Source organism: Octopus bimaculoides, chromosome 1, assembly GCF_046866305.1.
Source record: "Octopus bimaculoides isolate indiv1 chromosome 1, ASM4686630v1, whole genome shotgun sequence".
In the NCBI taxonomy this organism is placed as follows: Eukaryota; Metazoa; Mollusca; class Cephalopoda; order Octopoda; family Octopodidae; genus Octopus; species Octopus bimaculoides.
The window spans coordinates 66920851-66943730 of record NC_142928.1 but is presented as its reverse complement, the minus strand read 5'-3'; the positions used below and the strand labels follow the sequence as shown (position 1 = coordinate 66943730).

General features: G+C 34.9%; 1 protein-coding gene across 2 annotated transcripts in view; it reads left to right on the top strand.

Annotated features, from left to right (window-relative positions):
* LOC106870789 (ADP-ribosylation factor-like protein 5B) overlaps positions 1-22880 on the top strand; it is a 109836-nt gene that overhangs the window by 56294 nt on the left and 30662 nt on the right. For both annotated transcript variants that reach the window (XM_014916993.3, XM_014917001.3), the window contains exon 3: positions 14945-15005. In XM_014916993.3, coding sequence (XP_014772479.1) covers positions 14945-15005 — 61 coding nt within the window. The remainder of the gene's footprint in view (positions 1-14944; positions 15006-22880) is intronic.

The window sequence follows — 22880 nt, the reverse complement described above, 5'->3', positions numbered from 1 at the left end:
TATAGACAGATGGTTGTTTGAATGAAGTGTTGGGATATTTGCTTACATTCTTGACTTCAAACCCACTCCAGTCACGTCATTATTTATGAGCAGACCACTTTACATTTCTTCTATCCACCGAGCTGTCTGGAATAAGCACCTGATCAAAAAGCTTCACCAGGGCTTTTAAATCTTGATGGATTTCTTGAGACACTATCATTTTCCAATGACTATTGGAAAATAGCTACAATATCTAACAATAGGTGCAGGAGTGGCTGTATGATAAAGAAGTTTTCTTCCCAATCATGTGGCACCTTGAGCAAATGTTTTCTACTATAAGCCCAGGGCCAACCAAAGTTTTGTGAGTGAATTTAGTATACAGAAACTAAAAGAAGCCTGTCATGTATGTATATGTATGTCTTTGTGCATACTCTTGCTTAGACATCATGTGATGGTAATAAATGAACATCATCATTATACAAGTGAAGTTGTTTATTGCAAATCTTTTGTAAGAAAAATGTCTAGCCATGGAAAAATATTAACTTGTTTGGAAATGGGTGAAAGTTGGTGACGGGTTGGACATCTAGCCATAGAAAGTCTACCTCAACAAATTCTATCTGACCCATGCAGGCATGGAAAAGTGGATATTCTTTTATTCTTTTACTTGTTTCAGTTATTTGATTGTGGCCGTGCTGGAGCACTACCTTGAAGGGTTTTAGTTGAGGAAATTGACCCCAAGACTTATTCTGTGTAAGCCTAGTGCTTATTCTATCAGTCCCCTTTACCAAACTGCTAAGTTACAGGGACATAAATACACCAGCACTGGTTGTCAAGCGATGACGGGAAGACAAATACAGACACACATACACATGCATAAATATATATATATATATATATATATATATATATATATATATATATATACATATATATAGATATATACACACACACACACACACACACACACACACACACACACACACACACACACACACACACATATATATGTATCTTTTTAACTTGTTGTTTACAATTTTACCGTTTGAAAATCATATGTTTTTAATAGTTTTTGTTATAAGATTGACAGAGGTAGTTAAGTATTTAATCCTAGGCATTAAGAGTTGCTGATGAGGATTAATATGGTCTATACCAAAATCCGAAATTGCGATCCAACTATGTAAGCTGGGGACTTACCTCCCTTTGTTCAGTGCTTTTGTGGCTTTTGAGTTATTTTAACTCTTATTTTTAGCAACATTGAATATGAAAGGTGTAAGCAGTAAATCAAACATCTGTTTAGGAATGCCCTCATGGTTACTTTTTATTTTCTCTTTGCTCTTTCTGTGATTTTAGCTACTCCTGCAGTAGGTGGTTAAGGAGAGCAATGGAATAATTCCCATTTTGTTAATAACTACTGCTCTGTAGAAAAATTCTGTAGTTGTGTATCAGTGTAATCATTGACTACTTTAAATTCCAGGTATTGAGTTTAAGTAGTACACAACCAAAAACCATATTGAAACAATAGTTGTTTAACAAGATATGTGATGGAAGTTAATTGTTAATTAGTAGCTTTGTTAAGAGGAGAAATGCACTAGAGTATTTGCTTTTACTTGAGCTGAATTGGCTGCAAGTTTACAACAGTCCACCTGATGTCAGGCTTTGTAGACACAGAACTAATAATTTCACCAATATAGATATTGGAAGACAAAAAGAAAATGTTTGTGTGGATGGATAGTTGTGTGTGTCTTTATAATTCTGTATTATGTATGGCCTGCTTGACTAATGACTGATCTTTGTGGAGATTGCTACTTATCGTATTAGTACTGCAGATCACTCCAGAGATTGCTGCGTCATTTTACCCACTTAAGTATAGTGAAATTTCACATCATTATCTTATACATAATGAAGATAAGTGAAATATATATATATTCTTCTATCTTTTACTTGTTTCGGTCATTAGACTGCAGCCATACTGGGCTACTGCCTAAAAGAATTTTAGTTGAATGAAAACGCCAACCACTCCAAGAGTGTAGTGGGCATGTAAAAAGCACCCACTACACTCTTGGAGGGGTTGACATTAGGAAGGACATCCAGCCATAGAAACCATAGCAAATCAGACTGGAACCTGATGCAGCTCCCCGGCTTACCAGTTCTGTCAGACCGTCCAACCCAAGCCAGCATGGAAAACGGATGTTAAATGATGATTTATTCTTTCAGTCTCTTTTGCTGAACTGTCAAGTTCCAGGGATGTAAACACACCAACACTAGTTGTCAAGTGGTGGTGGGGGTCAAAGATACACACACACACACATATATACATCAGGCTTCTTTCAGTTTCCATCTACCAAATCCACTCCCAAGGGCTTTGGTTGGCCTGAAGCTCTAGTAGAAGACACTTGCCCAAGGTGCCACACAGTGGGACTGAACCTGGAACCATGTGGTTAGGAAGCAAGCTTCTTCCCACATAGCCACACCATTTGATTTTTAAAAAAACTATTTGTATAGATAGTTCTTTCAAAATTCTGATTTTGTTTTTCCCACATTAACTTGTGTAGGTTGAACTATGCAAAACGTCAGAGAAAGAAACCTAGCTGTTTCTTGCAATAAACATTTAAGGCAAAATATTTTCGTGGCCCTGTAAAATACTACTGTGGACCCAATTTCCTATTTTGCTCGTGTGGAGCCCCTCCCCCAATCTCATATGGACCCAAGGTGTTATGTATACTGGTTGAGAATCACTGACTTACATCGTCCTGAAGATAACAGTATGGAGCATGTGCCCAGTTTATGCAGTTGTCTGTTTACTGTTTACCTTGGTTTATGGCAGTGAAAGTATATGCTTGTTTGTCAAAATATTGGATATAGTTATCAAAATTTCCAAAGTAAACTGCTGCACAACCACTATAATCACTAGTGAGATCAAAACTAAAGTTGAGGTATGGTAAGTGTATAGTGGTGGTGGTGGAATCATATGTTAGTGCTAGGCAGGGAGATAGTTGTGTGTTAAGTTTGGTTGGCTTGTTTTGTGTGTATATATCATATACACACAACAAAGCAGTTTATTATAAGCTGAATAATGTACTCAGAAAGTTTTCAAAATTAGTAGGTGTCCAAACTATTCAAAATTATTTGCTTATTACAGTCAAGGGCCCAGATATTGTTACATCCTCTGCTTTATGTTAATGTTAGTTATTGTTTTTGAAAAAGTTTCATCCCAAAGTGATCACCATAAGCAGCTTTTACTGTGCTTGTGTGTGTGTATTCATCATCATTGCTTTATGCCCAGTTGCCATGCTAGCATGAGTTGGACAGGTTGCTATTGTAGGATTCAGTGCATATTCTAGGGTTACTGCTGGTTAATTGACCTCATCTTGCATTTCGTTTTAGTTTCTACAATTGGTTACCCTTCCCAGCACCAACCATGTTTCAGTGTATGTATGTGTGCATATATTTATACGCACACACAAACAAACAAGTCTCAGTCTATTATCTACAAGAACCCTTACTTATTGCTGGTAAGAAGTGTGCATGCATGCACCACAATGAATGTTGCCAATAACTGCCATTCCTTTTAATGTAAACTGTTAATTTAAAAAATAAAAACGTTTGTTTAAAAATAACATTTTTTCTTTTCTGTAAATCTTACATTTTTAGAACAGTGATCCATTGTAATGTTAATAGCTGTCTCCTTTCCTCTCCCCACCTTCCTGTGTTTCTGTTATGTATGATATTTATGTGTGGGTTTCACTGTTTTTGTTCCTATGCCTCCTTCACAGTCCTTTTACTTGCAGTTTCTTTCATTACTTTAACTATGAAGCATAGATATTTATCTATCTGCTCCTGTCTGTCTATCTCAATTCTTTTTTCTATACTGCTCTTTCTCTCTATATGTCTGTCTGTCTGTCTCTCCTCCTCTTTTTAAATACAGTTTATCCTTTCTCTTTCCTTCTCTCTAGTCTCCTTTCATAATATCATAGTAGCCACTACATGGAATTTGAGCTCCAACAGAAAGACATTTGCCCCAATATACTGTTGACTCTACTAACCAGTGTTATTAAGGACAAAATTAACAAAATTATTACTGAAAGTACTCTCCTTTTTGTATTTAATATAATAATATTTTTTTCTTTTTCTACAGTAGATAATGATGTCATATATCATGATACTCTATAACTGCTGTGTATGAATTAAGATATATCTCTAATGGCTAACTGTATAGCATATCATAACAAGTCAGCTAAGAAACCTTATGTTTTACTTCAAAGTTATCACAGTAATTATATCTATGGAATTTGTATGATTGAATTGTTACAAAATACTGGGAGACTGAGAATTAGGTTTATGTATTCACATTTTAACTTAAAGCAAGCCACATAAGCCCATTTATCAACATTTCTATGAATAACAACATCTGAGTGGTAAAATATAAAAACAATTAAAGGAGCGGGGGACCACTTCACCATATTTTATTATCCTGAAATCTATTGAGTTGTTGAGTTATTATCAGTTTATCCAGAACTACCAGTAAACATTCCCCCCTCCCCACTCTCTCTGATTAAGTGTTTTACCTAAAACATTTTACTTCTCCTCCTCTTCATGGTTAATTTATTCCACTTTGCAAACTTTTTTTTCATATTTGACTATTTGCCAATACAAAACATCATTAATTTCTTTGGATTCTCATGTTTCATTTACCACTTGAAGATTTCATCTGTGTTTAATAATTCAAGAGCAAGAGGTAGGCTTCTTGCATTGCTAAAACTATATAATGTTGGTTTTTCGGTCAAAGTCATTTCAGCTTGTGCCATTATAGCTAAAATGCCATTGCATGCCATTTCTTCTCATTGTTCTCACTTTGGAACTTGCTGATTGAGAATTACAAGCAAGTAAAATTCTCGTTGGTTGTACATTGCTCTCTGTAGGCTACAGTGTTTGAACAGTAATTTTCTACAGTAACTATATACAGGTAAATAGTGTTGGGCATTGACAGTTGTCTTCACCAGAAACACAATGCACCACTTGTAACCAGTTACCTACCTTATTGACTTTATACTCTACAAACCAACAGTGCAGCATCTATGCAGTTGTTCATCTTGCTAGAAATAGCAACCGAATGTTCAAGTCATATTTTACCTTATATATAGATCATACAACTGTGTTGCACACCATCTTGAAAAACAGATGAGACAGTCATAGTTAGAACTCCTTTGCTTTGTCAGTCAGGGATGACCTGTGACTAAAGCAAAAATGACTATTTGCACTTTGTAATTTTCAATGGCTTTATTTTCATCAACACACCCACTTTTGTTATTACATAGGTCTCCATTAGCCTAGCTGAAAGCTGTTCACCCATTACTCCTACATTGCAGTGGAGTCATGATTACTTGATGTAATAACTGTAAAATACATAGAAACACCAATGATTTGAAACTGATACATAAAAATGTCAAAGGTTATGCATATAAAGTAAAGGAAATCAGAACTCTGTGGGACTTTATTTATTTTTGCTTTTATTTTTTAATGCAAGTTTGATAATGTATTTTAATGATGTTTATAAGTCTCTGCTTTTATTTCTCTCTGATAGCTACACACTGAACACATATCAACTAGGTTGGGAACTTTTTGCACAGGTCATTGTAGCTATTGCACATTACATGCTTTCCATAGTTAAATTCATTTAGTCCCAAGTGAACCCTGCACGAACAGGCCTGTGAATAGAAACATTCCAGGCATGACCGTTACATTTGTCTATGCCAGTGCCGCCTGACTGATCCCGTGCTGGTAGCATGTAAAAAGCACCATTCGAGCGTGATCATTGCCAGTGCTCCCTTAATGGCTCCTGTGCCGCGGCACATAAAAAGCACCATCCAAGTGTGCTTGACACCAGTGCCATCTAACTGGTCCCATGCCGGTGGCACGTAAAAAGCACCGTTCAAGTGTGGTCGTTGCCAGTGCCGCCTGACTGGCTCCCGTGCCAGTGGGATGTAGAAAGTACCATTCAAGTGTGGTTGATGCCAATACTGCTTGACTGGCTCTCATGCTGGTGGCACGTAAAAAGCATCCACTACACTCTTGGAGTGGTTGGAGTTAGGAAGGGCATCCAGCTGTAGAAACTTTGCCAGATCAGATTGGAGCCTGGTGCAGTCTTCTGGCTTGCCAGCCCTCAGTCAAACCATCCAACCCATGCCAGCATGGAAAGCGGATGTTAAGCGACAATGATGATGATGATGACCTGTGACTACATTGTCCATGTGTTCTTACATCTTTTTTATTTAAAGTTTGATGGTATGATTTGATGGACATTTGGTGATATTTCTATGGGGTAGTACAATTACAGTTGTGGAGTTAGTTGGAAGTAATTATTGGATTACAGAAGTCATCATTGTCATCATCATTATCATTTAACATCCAGTGGCTTTTTCTCCATCCAAAACAGTCAAATCAAGTTTAAGGGCTTCTGTTAAAAAGGATCTGATAAAAGCATTATAGGCTTATAAACATATAAGTGTTAGAAAATTTGAGACTTGAAATTTTAATTAACCTATTTTGCATTCTTTAGAACAATGTTTCTATTCTAAATTTTGTAAGAATACAATTTTTCAATCCTATATTATTTTCATTGAATATAGTTTTTTGTGTTACATCCACTTAAATATTATATTCAAACAATTCTTAAAATTTTAAAAGAATTTGTTAAGTTGCTTTAGGTGTTCAGTCTTTCAACTTTCTTTGATGAACTTTAGATTTCTCAGCTGATAAACAAAAATATACATGATTTTCTTTTATAGTATTTTTATAGTTTACATTTTGTATATTCTTTTGAGTATAAACTTTTGATAAAAGCAGACTCTTTAAAAAAAAAAACAATTTTGTCTTGTACTTCTTAAAGGAGTAGCTATAGCCTTTAAACTCGAACTTTAACAAGTTAGGATGCTAAAAAGTAGTCTGATGATTCCTTTTGTCCTTGTATGTTGTATGCTTTTAATCAATAGGAGAAATATGAGAACCCTGGTTCGAAATTTCCCCAAGACACCTGATGAAGGCTGGAGGGTACATCAGCCGAAACGTGTTAACAACAAACAAGATGAGGACAAATATCCATCAAATGTCAATAATGTAAATAATTACAAAGAATAAGTCCCGGGGTTGATTTGTTTGACAAAAACCTCTTAAGGTGGTGCTCTAGCATGGCCATAGTCAAATGACTGAAAGAAGTAAAAGAATAAAAGAAAAAATACAGACATTGCCTAAAAGTAAAAATGGAATAATCAAAGTTCATTGTCAGTATTTCACATTCTATTTGGACTGTCCATATAATCTAAGCTTTACTCCATTCAGCTCTTCAGTTTAGGTTTTTCACATTCTTGTGAATATACTTGCAAAGCAGCAGCGAATTGGGAGAATCTTTAGATTATTGGCTTTGGTTCTCTGCCAAAGTCAACTTTGCTAATTAGCATTTGGTGGGGATTGATAAAGTACCAATCTATTGCTCTTCTCTGTTTCTGTTTCTCTCTAGATTGTACCTACAAATTCAAAGGCTTGGTCTTGTCACATTGTGTCATGTTGATTCAGCTTGAGAATTATATTATGGTTAGATTTCTCTGTGGAATATCAAGCACATGTTAATTTCAAGAGTAGGAATTTGGTTGGTCTAACAAGTGAGTGTGTGTAGTCGAGACCAACAGGGAATCCATCTTGATTTGTAATGTATCAAAGAGAAAATTTGTCTTTCATTCACTTAATCCTAATTATCAGCTCATAAGATCATATGGAGATTATGGAAGATTAAACATTTTTTCTTTAATATACTCTTTCATGTCTATGAGGTCTTAAGGGAGTTGAAATGAGTCTTGTCCTGTTTATTAGTTTTTCTCCAGTTTCAGTAATGTCATGGGATTTTCATGCATTCATGAAAATCTGTTCTTAGCTGATAAAATGTTGGGTGGTTACGGACTCCTTCAAGGAAAAATGTGACTAATAGTTGACATTGCAGCTATGTAACAACAAATGCACACAGGAGATGACTTTGAATATGACATTCAACCCTTATGCTAACTCTAACATAAGAGACTCTTTGTTAGAAACTATTTAAGCTTCTAGGGAGAGAATGTCTTTCATGTATGTGTGTGTGTGTGTGTATTATCATGTTTTCCATGCCAACATGGGTTGGACTCTGTGTGAATATATATGTAGATATGTTTTTGTTTACTTTACCATATACAAAACCAAATATTGCCAAATTCTCTTGTATTAGAAGAGAATGGATGCAAACTAAACAGGATTATAAACTCGTGTTAGAATATTTTATGTTTGAAGCCTGTATATATGGGTTTGTAACTCCAACTTTTTTCCCTTCTTTGTTTATCCCCCCTTGTCTTTGCATCTTTCTCTGTTTATCTCCCTCTCTCTCATATATATAATTTTACAGCTTGCTTTTCCTGTTGCCAATCCTTACCTGCTTTATTAAGTAAAGGATTTTCTTTATCCTTTGGTTCTTTTGAAAGTGCAGAGTTATCAGTCATGCTGATATAATCACCATTTCACTCAAACAGGACAAAGCCTAGAAAATGCACACACACACACACACACACACACACACACACACACAAAGAAATGTTTTTGAAATAAAGGTAAAGAAAGAACAGGTTGGACAGAAGGCAAGGGATGAAGAATAAGAGAAACCTGTAATAATTATTTCTAACAAATGCACAAGGCCTTAAATTTTGTGAGAAGTGAAGTTGACCATACCAAAATTTGGGACATGAAAAGGCAGGACATGAAAAGCCTTAGCTTAATATAAATACTGCAAAGCATTTTGTTTGATTACCGGTTCCATCACGCTTATAAAAATGAAGGTATGACAAAGTCGATTAAAAAAAAATATATAATGGCTTGCTTTTTCTTTTTTTTTTTAATGTATATTATTAAAATTCACATAGGAAAAATTGAAGAAAAATAGTTTAAAATTCACAGCAAAATAAAAAGAAAGACATTTGTATCTGAAGGCAGCATTCCTACATTGCCGTAGCCATCTGAGGTTTCTCTTTACATAAGTTAAAGAAATAGAATAGCATAGCTGTGAAAAAATTCTAAAATTCTTTTAGAAAGCTACCCAATGCAAGTTGGAAACAGAGGAGTGAAAACAAATGAAAAGCAGAACAACAGTTTGCTCACTCCCACCATTTTAGATTGCACATGTAGCACACCATCTCACTTACCCTACCCTCTCCATACATTATCCTCATCCTAGAATGTCTACAGTTACTAAGCCTGTCCTCCATTTTCTTCTAATAAAGGATTTTAAAATCTGAAATATTGAGATACAAAACAAAAATACAAACTGTTGTTCCCATCTGGTTTCTGTTCTCACTCTCCTGTTTCTAACTTCTAGTTTTGTGGCTTTCATAAAACACATGTGTGCGCGCGCGCGCACACACACAAACAAAAACCTTTTTTCTTTTATCTTTTACTTGTATCAGTCATTAGACTGCGGCCACGCTGGGGCACCACCATGAAGAATTTTTTTTTAGTCAAATGAATTGACCCCAGGACCTATTTTTGTTAAACCTGGTATTTACTTTGCTGAACTGCTAAGTTACAGGGATATAAACACATCAACACCAGTTGTGAAGTGGTGGACAAACACAGTCACAAAGACACACACACGTATATGTATATATATATATCATCATCATCATCATCGTTCAACGTCCGCTTTCCATGCTAGCATGGGTTGGACGATTTGACTGAGGACTGGTGAAACCGGATGGCAACACCAGGCTCCAGTCTAATTTGGCAGAGTTTCCACAGCTGGATGCCCTTCCTAACGCCAACCACTCAGAGAGTGTAGTGGGTGCTTTTACGTGTCACCCGCACGAAAACGGCCACGCTCGAAATGGTGTCTTTTATGTGCCACCCGCACAAGCCAGTCCAGGGGCACTGGCAACGATCTCGCTCGAAAATCCTACGGGAGCCAGTCAGGCGGTACTGGCAACGGCCACGCTCAAAATGGTGCATCTCGTGCCACCCGCACAAGAACCAGTCCAGGGGCACTGGCAACGATCTTACTTGGCTTGCCGGGTCTTCTCACGCACAGCACATTTCCAAAGGTCTCGGTCAGTAGTCATCGCCTCGGTGAGGCCCAATGTACGAAGGTCTTGCCTCACCACCTCAGCCCAGGTCTTCCTGGGCCTACCTCTTCCACGGGTTCCTTCAACTGTTAGGGTGTGGCACTTTTTCACGCAGCTATCCTCATCCATTCTCACCACATGTCCATACCAGCGCAATCGTCTCTCTTGCACACCACAACTGATGCTTCTAATGTTCAGCTTTTCTCTCAAGATACTTACACTCTGACGGGTATTCACATTGACATTACACATCCAACGGAGCATACTGGCTTCATTCCTTGCGAGCTTACGTATGTCCTCAGCAGTTACAGCCCATGTTTCACTGCCATGTAGCATGGCTGTTCGTACGCATGCGTCATGCGTCATATATATATATATATATATATATATATATATATATATAAAAAATGAGGTTTCAATTTCCAACTCTCAAATCTACTTACAAGGCTTTAGTTTGCCCAAGGTGCCATGCAGTGGGACTGAACCTGGAATTATGTGATTGTGAAGCAAGCTTCTTACCACACAGCCACACTTATATATACAAACGCACAGACATGCATTATGTATGTATATGCACAACGCATTTCATACATACATTCACACATATTTACTCACATATACACACATAGTGTGATTATATAGGCACGTGTATAGTGTGGTTAAGAGGTTTGCTTCTTAACCACATGAAGTCAGGTTCAGTCTCACTGCATGGTACTTTGCACAAGCATCTTCTATATTCTCAGGTCAACCAATGTCTTTGGAGTAAGTTTGATCAGATGGAAACTGAAAGAAGCCCTTCATGTATGTGAGTGTATGTGTGTTTGTATTTGTGCCTCCTTGTTTTGACATCAAGTGATAGCTGTAAACGAGTGTCATGCAAACATTATCATTCATTTCCAATATATTGCTAAGACAACATGTCTGACTTGAAGAAATATTTCTTTGCTTGGAAACAGGTGAATGTTATGACAGGAGGCACATCCAGCCTTAGAAAACATGCCTTAATAAACTTTGTGCAACCCAAGCAAGCATGGTAAAGTGAATGTTAAAATGATGATATATGCATATGTACTTGTGTGTGTGTGTGTGTGTGTGTGTATACATATATATATATATATATATATATATATATATATATATATATATATGTTATCATCATTGTTTAATGTCCACTTTCCATGTTGGCATGGGTTGGATGGTTTGACAGGGGCTGGCCACCTGAAGAGCCACTCAGCCTTCATGTCTGTTTTGGCATGGTTTTTACAGCCTGATGCCTTTCCTAGTGCCAACCACTTTACAGTGTGTACTAGGTGCTTTTATGCAGCACCACACAGGTGTGCTTACATGGCAGTGGTACAGGTGTTTTTTATGTGGCACCAGCACGCATGAGCCCACCAGATTAGGAATGCTTAGCTAGAGAGGGATGCAGAGGACATGCTTGTATGCAAGGACAACCTTGATTTTACTTGGCTTTGACATATCTTCTCAAGCACAGGAAACCACCAGGAGTCTTGGTCCCCTCTCATCCACTCTTTGAGGCCCAATGTTTATATATATATATATATATATATATATATATATATATATATATATGGACTCTCCAATAGTAGATGACAGATGAAGGTTCTGCAGTTTCTTGCTGATCAAGTAGTACAAATGGTTTTGTTTACAGTCAGCAAATGTTTGTTCTGAATATTAGCACCCTCCCTCAAATGAAGTTTGTTGTTAAACTTCACCATGTCAACAAATTTTCTGTTTGCTCAGCACTTTCAAAATCTTGTGGAATAAAAAGTCCCTTACTTGAAAAACAGGTAAGGATTAATTACACAAAGGGAATATGGCTGTAAAAATGTCTCCAGAATTTTTTTTTTTTTTTTTCTTAGCCTATGCTAACATGGGCAAAAAGACATAAAGGTGTATGAACAGACATAGTAATTTCATGAACCCATAGAATTATTGGAAACAGTCTATCGTCAATCATCGCTATCAATTTGCTCACATAATGTTGGTTCATTTTTGTTTACTAATCTCAAACTCAACCCTACTAAAGCATGGGAACTTTTATATAATATATTTATTTGTATCCACAGATAGTTATATTTTTGTTCTAATAACCATGCAAGTAACATTTCTATTCACATATAACTTATATATGTAAATCTTCAATTATTTGAACAGAGAGATAGTTTTTGTTAGCACATTTTTTTTGTCACTTTCTTGGGTGTTTATTTTAAATTATATATATTACATAAAGTATTTTTTTAAATGACAGAAGAAAAAAAGAAAAAATACTGGCTTTTAAATGTGTACTATTCAAAACAATAATTCAGAAATGTCTAATAAAAAAAAATAGTTTGAGAGATTTTCAAGAATTTTGGCTTAAAAATCTCCTGTGACAGATTCTAGTTAAATTGAGTATATTCAATATGATTATGAAGATCATATTGATTTTCTTGAATGAATGAATGAATGAATAAATAAATAAATGATATAAACCAATTGTGTATTGATTCATACAACAGGTGCACTTTTTCAGCCAACACTGATAAAGTCCAAATGTCATTGTTTAAGGAAAACAAACAAAAATACAATTATTCATTTGATAGTTTTTCAAGAGGGAAATTTATGAATGGCAATTATGTTTGTCCAACAACAAGAAATAAACAAGATCAAAACAACTAGATATATATTACAAGATGTAAATATGTATAACATGGAATACCTGAAGTTCAAAACTTTGAAAACTGAAGAGTTAAAAAAAAAAAATATGCATGATTCACCTATTTTGAAATATTCACTTATCTAGATAATTCAAAGCCTTATGAGTGAATTTGGTTAACAAAAACTGAAAAAAAAAAAAAAAAAATCTGTCCTGCATATTTATGCCTGTGTGCATATGGGTGTTTACATGTGTATTTGTTTGGTTACATTTGTGAGTTTAACAGGTTGCAAGTTATAAGCAATGTTGCCGATTTTACTTCTGTCAACAAAGCATCTTCTTCCTTTGCGTCTTCAGTAATGTGTGAAGTAAGATATCCCTTACTTGAAAAACAAATTAAGTTTTGAAACAAGGAAGGGAATCTGGTTGATAATGTATTTAACTAAACTTGATAGTGTATTTGACTAATCCATGCCAGCATGGAAAAATGAATGTAAAAATGAATGAAATCAGGAGTTTTTACATTATCCACTATTGCCAATTTATTTTTAATGACACCACTTTCCTCAAAGATTCCCCAACTCCCTCCAAAAAAAGAAGTCAATATCATACGCACAGTATATTTTTTGCCAATTTTTGTCCATTTCATTACCTTTAGATTAATGATGCATATTATTACATGAATGCATATTATATATGAATGAACGACAATACTTGAAGATGGTATGTTTCTTTAAATGCTGCATGCACACAACTGTAGTAGCGCTTTGACCCATTAGCCTATAAAATCAGCCATACCCAGCCAAAATATTCTGCCTGTTTTATGCTCAAACTGGCCAGATTTGGCCCCTCACACCTACTTTACAATATGATTCTAAAAATGAACTATTTCATCATCAAAATCTTGAAGCTACACGATAATTCAGAACGCTTAATTCAGAACGATGTGAATAAATAACCATTACTTTTGACAAAATAATGTGAATGCTAAAGGATTAATGGCTAGTACAAATAAAAGAAAGAAAACTCTTGATACTTAGAAAACAAATTGTTTATGTAGAAAAGTGTCACTTGGAATGTTTTGTCCCTCTGGGCTTTGAAAATTTTGAAGAAATAGTTTGTTTGTTTGTTTGTTTTTTTAGCCCAAAATAGATAGATTCCACTGAATAAATTGTTCTGTATTCAATCATTGTTTTAAAAATTTTTTATTTTTATTGTTTCATCTTTGGTTGATTGCAGTGCTGTTAGAGCATACCTATGATTGAAAGTATTCCGCCCATGACCTTCCTGTCATAATTTTGAAATTGCATCAGTATCATCCACTGCATTCTTTTATTTTTAAACATGAGGATGTAATTTGTGTGACATTTTTAGTAGGTTGAGTGACCACATAGAAACCTCTCTGTGGCTGCTGTTTAGCCACAAACTAGCCTTGAGTGGACCTATGGTCAAAGACATTCCAGCTATAACCATATCCCCTTTTTGTTTCAATGACACCACTTTCCTCAAAGACTACTAAATCAAAACAAATTATGAAACTTTTTCTTATATTAGCATTCTGTTTATCATCACCATCATTTTTTTTTTTTTTTCAATGCTAGCATGGGCTGGACAATTCAACAGGAGCTGGCAAGCTAGAAGGCTGCATCAAGCTCCATTGCCTGCTTTGGCATGATTTCTACATACCTTCCTTAACACCAACCACTTCACAAAGTGTACTGGGTGCTTCCTACATGGCACTAGCACTAGTGAGGTCACCGAGTAAGTCACAAGACAAGATCCCTTACTTGGATCAGTAGTTTTGAGGGAGATGGCTTATGAGTGAATTTGGTTGACAAAAACTGAAAAAAAAAAAAAAAAATCTGTCCTGCATATTTATGCCTGTGTGCATACGGGTGTTTACATGTGTATTTGTTTGGTTACATTTGTGAGTTTAACAGGTTGCAAGTTATAAGCAATGTTGCCGATTTTACTTCTGTCAACAAAGCATCTTCTTCCTTTGCGTCTTCAGTAATGTGTGAAGTAAGATATCCCTTACTTGAAAAACAGTAAGATAGAGAGACAGAAACAGTTCATTTTTTTTCTTTTACTTTTTACTTTTTTATATGGGAGTTCTGTTTTTTCAAGTTGTTTTCTTTAAATAAATGAAATATACATTTATTTCCTTTTTTTTTATCAGAGCACAAGGTGATAATTGTTGGATTAGACAATGCTGGTAAAACAACTATTTTGTACCAATTGTGAGTATCCTTTAATTTTTATCTTCTTCTTCTCTCACACACACATGACTACAATACATCACATAGTGACGAATCCAAACGTTACCATCATTTTTGTTGTGCCATTGATTGAAGCCCATAACTTTCTGAGAGTTTGGATAATAATCTTATTTATTGCTACATGATTGGAACTTTGTGACGAAATGTGTTACAATGTCATTTGATATTTCATTTTTGTCTTGTTTTTTTTTTTTTCACTTGCTCATTTTTTCCCCCTTTATTTAGGATAGTTACATTTTTTTTATTTCTGTTTCACATTTGAGTGATTAACTGAAATAAGGGCACCAGTTTGTGAAAGGAAAAGGCACTTGCTCCATCAATATGGAATTGTCCAGATTTTGGTAGGGGGAACCTATCGTGCCTTTGCCAGCTTGATTTAAAAAAAAAATGTATGTAAAATGATAAAAGGTAGAAAGTATATTTAACAGAAGTGAGGAAAGAGTTAAAATCAATCTTGATAGCTTTGAACCATATCAAGCTACTGATGTGACTCTATATAGTACTGTTTTGTCAAATACATTGCCTTCAAGCTACTCTTAGATTTCACAATCCTCCCAATATGTGAGTCTTTTTAATTAACGTTTAACTGATGGTTCAATTTCACTTCATACTTCTCTGAGAGAATTTAATTTACCTTTTCAAATACCAAGCAGCCTTTAGCATTTTAAAAGTTACATGCAACAAAAGCTTTTTGTATCTCCTCCTATTTATCTCATTGAAGACAAGGAATTATAATGAAGAAATGCAGGAATGAGTTTTCTGTCATGATAATACAACCTATTCACAGATTTGTAATGCCTGTGAATGAATTCTAGTAAATCAAATACTTTTGGCTGACATTTCTGTGTTATTGGGATGCATGATCTTAAACAGATCAAATAGTAGTGAAATATATTTGGCAGTTTTTGTTCATGGCCATCCTACTTGAAATACTTGGTGAATAAGAAATTTTAGTCCAGAATCAAAGAAATTTATATAAATGCTAATTTTTATTTGTTAGCATTTGGTTGACTGGAATGGTAGAAGCAAAATGACAAATATTTGTTTAGTCATTTTGTCAGCATATTTTGTAACTCTATGTAACAGACAAATTTTTTTAATAGCAGACAATAAAAGTGTGATGCTTATGCTTTTCCTCAAAACATTGAACTGTGTGTGTGAATGAAATGAATTGGCTTCAATAAGAAATTGAAATCCAATTCCAGACACATCTTCCTATGATGTGTCTGGAAGGAGTCCCAACTATGGTGATCAATTTTTCTTCTCATGATTAAGAGCAGATAACCCAGTTAAATTCCACTGAATTTAAAGAAATTTTTTTTTCTTCTTTGACTATATTTTTCTCTTTACCTACTACCATTACTCGAAGGTTTCATTATGCACTTAGAGACCACTCTATTACAGGTTTTACTTGCAAAAATATTTGACATAGCAAATGACCTAACAAAACACTCATCAGTTATGCAGTTTTCTTATTACCAACATTAGTTAATTATATAGTGCAGCTGAGTGAACTGTGCTATTGAAATTTAAGTGCTTTGGCTACAGAGCACAGTGCAGAGATATTGGTTTTATATGAATTACTGATTCTTAGTAGGGCATTAAGTTTTCTCAAAGAAAATATGAAGCCATTTTCAGTATGTCTACTTCTGCTTTATATATTTTTGCTATTATTTATCCTTGTTTGTTAATTCTTTTTTTATTGACTTGGTATGCATTATGTATTATGTAAGACTATCTGATGGTTGATCTTAATGTGTCATTTTCAACACAAGTTGCAAGTACCTTGTCTTTTATCTGTGTTGTAAAACTGATGGCTGATATGTAACATCTACTAGTTATACATTTGAAGTGTGTTTATGGCTGCTGTCATTAGGTCTTTCTACTTTAGTGAAGTTTAATGGAGACAGTAGTATTTTTAAATTTGTGTCTCTATAATTGGTGCAGCTTTGCACTGGAATGGAGTAAATGAAAGGAGCTATCTTTTCTATGATAGGGAAATTAATGCAGCAGTGAGATCCTTGAGGTACTCTTCTGCGTTAGGCTGAATACATTAAAGAAAAAAAGAGTTGGATTACTTTATGCGAGTCACTAATATTATAAAATGGTAGTTCATTGGTAAAGTTTATATTTGAAGTGTGTAGAGGCAGTTACAACTGAATCATTCTCACTCTCTCTTCTAAATGTGTGTAGCAATGTAGCTCCTCTACAACTAAAAAAAGCAGTACACCCCACTTCCACTTGTGTTTCGTAGTCTTGTGAGCTGTATGGTGACCTCGCTAGCACTGGTGGCGCAAGAAAAGCATCCACTACACACTGTAAAGTGATTAGTGTTAGAAAGGGCATTCAATCATAAAGACCATGCCAAAGAAGACATTGGAGCACAGTGTAGTCCTTGGGCCATTGAATCCTGTTGAACTCCTCAATCTATGCTAGCATGGAACATGGATGTAAAATGATGGTGATGTGCAAGAATAAGATTATGAGGACAGTACTCAATATATAATGAATCAAGTCATTTTAATTGACTAAAATCACACCTATGGTGAACAAGAAAAGTCATTTACTTAATGATCAATTTTGATTAAGGAAGGCAATGGAGACAACACTGACATTTTAATTAATTTAAATGAATTAAAAATATTATATGAGCAGTCTAGTGGGAAGTAACCTGGTTTTGATGTGGTGATAACTCAAAACCTATTTTATCACACCTTACTTAAGCATAGTTTTTATCAGTACTGTCACAAAGATGACATATATGTAGGTATGTATTGAAAATAAACACTAAGTGATTAGTGTAATAACTTAATTAGGTTTCTGTGCAGTACTCCTTGGCTATTTTTTCCCTTCTCTTGTTAATAACATAGTTACTTATACAGTAAATAGTGTAAGCTGATACTGTTTATTGCACGTGCTCAGAATAAATGAATATATTTATGTACATCATTAAGGTTACAGAGGTGACAGAGAGAACGGAAAACTAGACATAATGGTTTATGATAGTTTGTTCATTGCTTTATGGTGAGAGTCTAAGTTGCACCATTATCGCTGTCATGATCATTTGTCCAACATTAATCAAATCAGTACATGTTTAAACCAGTGCATGTTAACTATGTCCTGTCTCTTTACCATAGGAAAGAAGAAAAAGAGCAAAAGAAGTTGGTTTTCTTTTTTTTTGTGTGGTGTAGTTGGTGAATGTACATACTGCACATTGTATACAGCATGTTTCCCTCATATCTGATGCCACACTTTACCTTGTCTAAGTTTGCATTTCAGTTTTGAACCTTTTGTTACAAACACTGGCTACAAGTAGGGAATTATATTTGTTTTTAGACCTCATACAAGATAAATTTTTGTCAAGGTTTGTAGTCAGTCTGTTTCTACTATGTTGCTGATACTTATTTGAATTGCTAGAATTTAGCAGCAGATTGTATTGAATTATTACTCGAGGTTGACTAGCATGCCACTCAGTGGGGGAATTTGCTTGATTCAAAACTAGAGCAAAGCATGGCTCTTAAATGCCTTCTTCAGCACTCAGGTGACATTTACAAATTGCATCTATGCATCTATAGCTCTCTGTACAGCTGAAAGATAAAGCTGTCATCTTAGGGTTTGAAATCAGGATGGAGAAATAACTACCAAATTAAATAGAATTAGTCAAGCTGATTTCGACCATCAAAATGACTAAATCTGGTCACAAAATAGAATTAAAAAAAAAAAAGAAGATAGATAAAAATAAACTGTCAGAAAAATATTTAAAATCCATTTATATTTGATTCATACAATAACTTATTTGCACTAAATCTGAAGTTAAGATTAATCTGATAATCATATATCCTTTTATAAGCTTTCTTAAAGGGCTTTTGTGTTAGTTTTGGTCACTGGAGTCATATGGCTTATTGTCTGAGAGAGTGTTCTAATTTTGATAAATTATAGATACATTCTGCTCATTTAAATGTCCTATTTGATTTTTTTCTAGTGAAGGAATCATAGATAGGTAATATAGTATTTCAATGTGGTTGAAGGTTTAAAGAATATTTGAAGAATTTTTCTTTATTGGTATAGGATTAATTTGATGATTAAGATTAACTTAAATACCTTGTTGCATCTCACCTGATAGTGATTTCTTTGTTCTGATTTTAAACCATGTCAGGGCAACAAGTTGGGTTTGCTTTCTTTTACAGGTCAGTATAATAAGTAAAATATGAATATCTCTTCAATCCCAAAGAATACACTTTGTAGGGTACTGAATGTATGTATGTATTAATAGCCATATCATATATGTATTCTTTGGCATTAATTCAGAGCAGATGTCTGTAGTTGACAATATAAACAAATAAAGGTGTTGCTAGAAATAGATGCTGCATTTCCTTTAAATCACTCCCCACTGTCTGAGAAAAGGATGTGTTGGACAATGACGATGGGTGCAGTGTCTTGGAAAAAGACAAGATTGTCCCAACTGGAATGTCTTAGATCTTAGATCTTTTCAGTCAGAACTGACCTGGGGCTAAACAACAAAAATTTATGGAGAAAATATATATGAGATAAGTTATGGGTTACCAACAACATTTAAGTCACCAAAAGTTAGATGAACAACAATGCCAGAAAAATTATGTGCAGTCTTTCTGGCAATCTTACCAAGCACTCTTTATAATATAGTAATTTTCATTTATATTTTTGCAATTATTCCATAACATATGATCACCTCCTTAATATTGGTCTTGGAGGAATGCCATTTCGTCAACTATCAGACAGCATGGCTGTGGTAAGGGGAAATGCTGATAACAATAAACCATCAAAAATACACAAGCTACTAATTACTCTAATAGAATTTTGCAGCAATCCTTTCTGAATAGTAGCTAATGCCTTCACCATCATCATTGTGATCATCATTTTAATGTTCATGTTTCCATGCTTAGTAATTGATATTGGAAAACAATGGTCATCGGAGTTCAGCTGCAGTTCTTCCTGCTGTGCTTTTATTGATATGTTTTATATGTCATTAGAATCACCATTTTATGTTTTTTCACAATTGCATAGCAATCTTACCACTAGCATAGCATCTTACCACTGTTTGCAGTTCCTTGTCATCTCTTTTGTGAAGTTCAGCATCCTAATATCAGTCTTCATGACTTTTTCTCATACCTTTCTTAGTCTTCCTCTTCTACAAGCTCCTTCCACTTGGATTTGTTTGGCACTTCTTTGCTTTCATCTTTCTTACACATCATGTGTCTATCCCAGCACAGGTTTCTTTCTTGTGTATTACAACTAATACCTTGATACTTTTTTTTTGTTATCCCCTTCTCAACTAAGCAGTGCACTCTTGTCTCTACATGCTAAGATCCATACCCAGTAGGGCTTGCTTGTCTCAATTTCATCCAGTCTTCTTACTCAATCAAGAACTTTCTTTATTTTGGTTCATTCCAACCCAATTCTTTCTAAATTTCAAATTAATACAATAGATGTATTTGCCTGCTTAAGGTATTTGTATGTGTGCTAGTTGTGGCAGTGCATGTATATATGTTTGTATAGGTGGGATGAATTTCAAAGAACTAAAACTGAAATTTATGTTTGAAATTTTTAAAATTATTATTCAAGTTTGAAAGGTAGCAAGCTGGCAGAATCATAATCATGCTGGACAAAATGCTTAGTACCATTACATTCTGGCCTTGCATTCTGAGTTCAAATTTTGCCAAGGACAACTTTGCCATTCATCCTTTCAGAATTGATAAAATAAGTACCTGTTGAGCACTGGAGTCAATATAACTGACTGCCCCACTTCTCCACCACAAAAAAATAAATAAATAAATAAATAAAGTTTTGTGTCTATAGTAAAAATAATTGATTCAAGTTTGAGAGTTATACTTTTTGAATTTTACTCTCTTGTTAAAAATTTTAATTTTTGTATTATGAGTAAGAAATTTAAAACTAAGGAAAATTCAGATAAGATAGTTTGAATTGGAACTCACCCTTTTTGATTTTAAAAGACTACTTTATTTAGGTATAATGACCATAGTTGACTCTTTTGATACCAATATATTTGAGGCCTTCTCATTCTGTTAAACAAAGTTTTCTGTTTTTATTAAAATCTTCCATTATAACTTCATGTAAGAATTGTTTTGTTACGTTATGTTTACAAACACCAGCTTAATAATGAAAATGTCTCCAAATTCTTAACTATTTTCAAAGTTATTTTGAAACATAGATAGTGCAATTCATTACAAATATGATAACAGACAGAGCCACTGACCATGATATGGACTCATGGGTATGAGTCTTTTTGGTACAACTGTTTTGGTGCTATCTATTTGGCATCCCTGATTTGATTCTGACCTTCCCTATCTTTTTGTCTCTTTCTGTTTGTTTCTACATATGTGTATGAGGAATAGGAAAGTGTCAATCGTGCTCAATAAATTGTAATCTCTCTCCCCCTCACTCTGTATGTATGTATGTATGTATGTGTGTGTGTGTGTGTGTTGACTGCCTTAGTGCCAAAAAGTATTGTCACTCAAACTAATAATAATAATATCCAGGGATTCATTGCTCCTGAAGGAGGAACCTAGGACATCTTTCACCGTTGTCTGTCTCTGGTCAGTTATGGCCATGTAGGCTCCAGGTAGTGAGAGAGATCATCTCACCATCTTGTCTTTGGTTAGCTTCTTGATCTTGTCCATTGTTGTGGTATCCATTTTGCCACCCTGATCGTCCATCTGTTGTCCTTCAGTCAAGCAATGTGGTCAGCCCATCTATATTTGTTCCCCTTGATGGTTATCATTGACTCTTGTATGCTGTTGAATCCAAGCTTTGGTTTTCTTGTCCAGCAATGTGATGCTGAGCATGATTTGTTCCATTTTCTGTTGGGCAACAATGAGGGCATTCATGGTGGTAGTATTGTGAGCCCATGCTTCACTGGTGTAAATCATCACTGGCGGAATGGACACATTGAAGTTCTTTTAATTTTCATACAGTTACACCCAGTTATCTCATTCTATGAATTCCTATCTTTGGTGTACTTTTGAGTGAAACTTTGCTTGTTTCAGGTTCCACTCCTGTTTTATTGTTAAATATTGCAACAGTGGGAATAGCAAATATCAATAAATAAAAGTTACTGTTTCAGTATGAGTTAAAGGTGGAGCCATTTATGTGGTCACTTGATCTTTTTTTGGAGGGTTTGTGCCTATGACCAATGTAAACCCATCTGGGTCAGTGAAATTGATGCAGTTTATATTCCTCTTGAAATCAAAAGCTGCAAGAAAAAACATGCAAGGAGGGAATTCCAGAGGCACAACTGGGTGTTGTGAGACTGGGGATGAGAACAAATGAGTGATAAGAGGTGGTGAGTTGGAAAGGTCTGAACAGAGTTAACATGAGACAAGTCAGCTCTGAAGAGCAGGGTTGACTATTGTATTGACAGAAAAGACTAGGTGTGGTGACAACATGTGTTAGGCCATAGAATAGTGTGATAGGGAGTGACTTCAAACCGATCTTTTTCAACCCACACTCTTTGCATTTTTAAAAAAGGGCACATATCATAGATACTGTCAGATGAAAAGACATGATAGTCACAGCTAAATCGTCTTTGATAATAGATGCCTGCTTAATTAGGATTGATCTTGGGTTAAACAACAATTGACTGCTCTTACAAGATCTATACTAACCATACTAATTTAGAAATATGGCTACAAATGAACAAATTATGTCTCAGAATGTTTCATTTCTATTTAGTCAAGCACATTTTTTGATGGTTTTTGTTGTTATAGCTTGTGCTATATAGGTTTGACAAGGACAGAGATATAATGAGGTCAGGCGATAATTTCTAATGGCAGGGCGGGA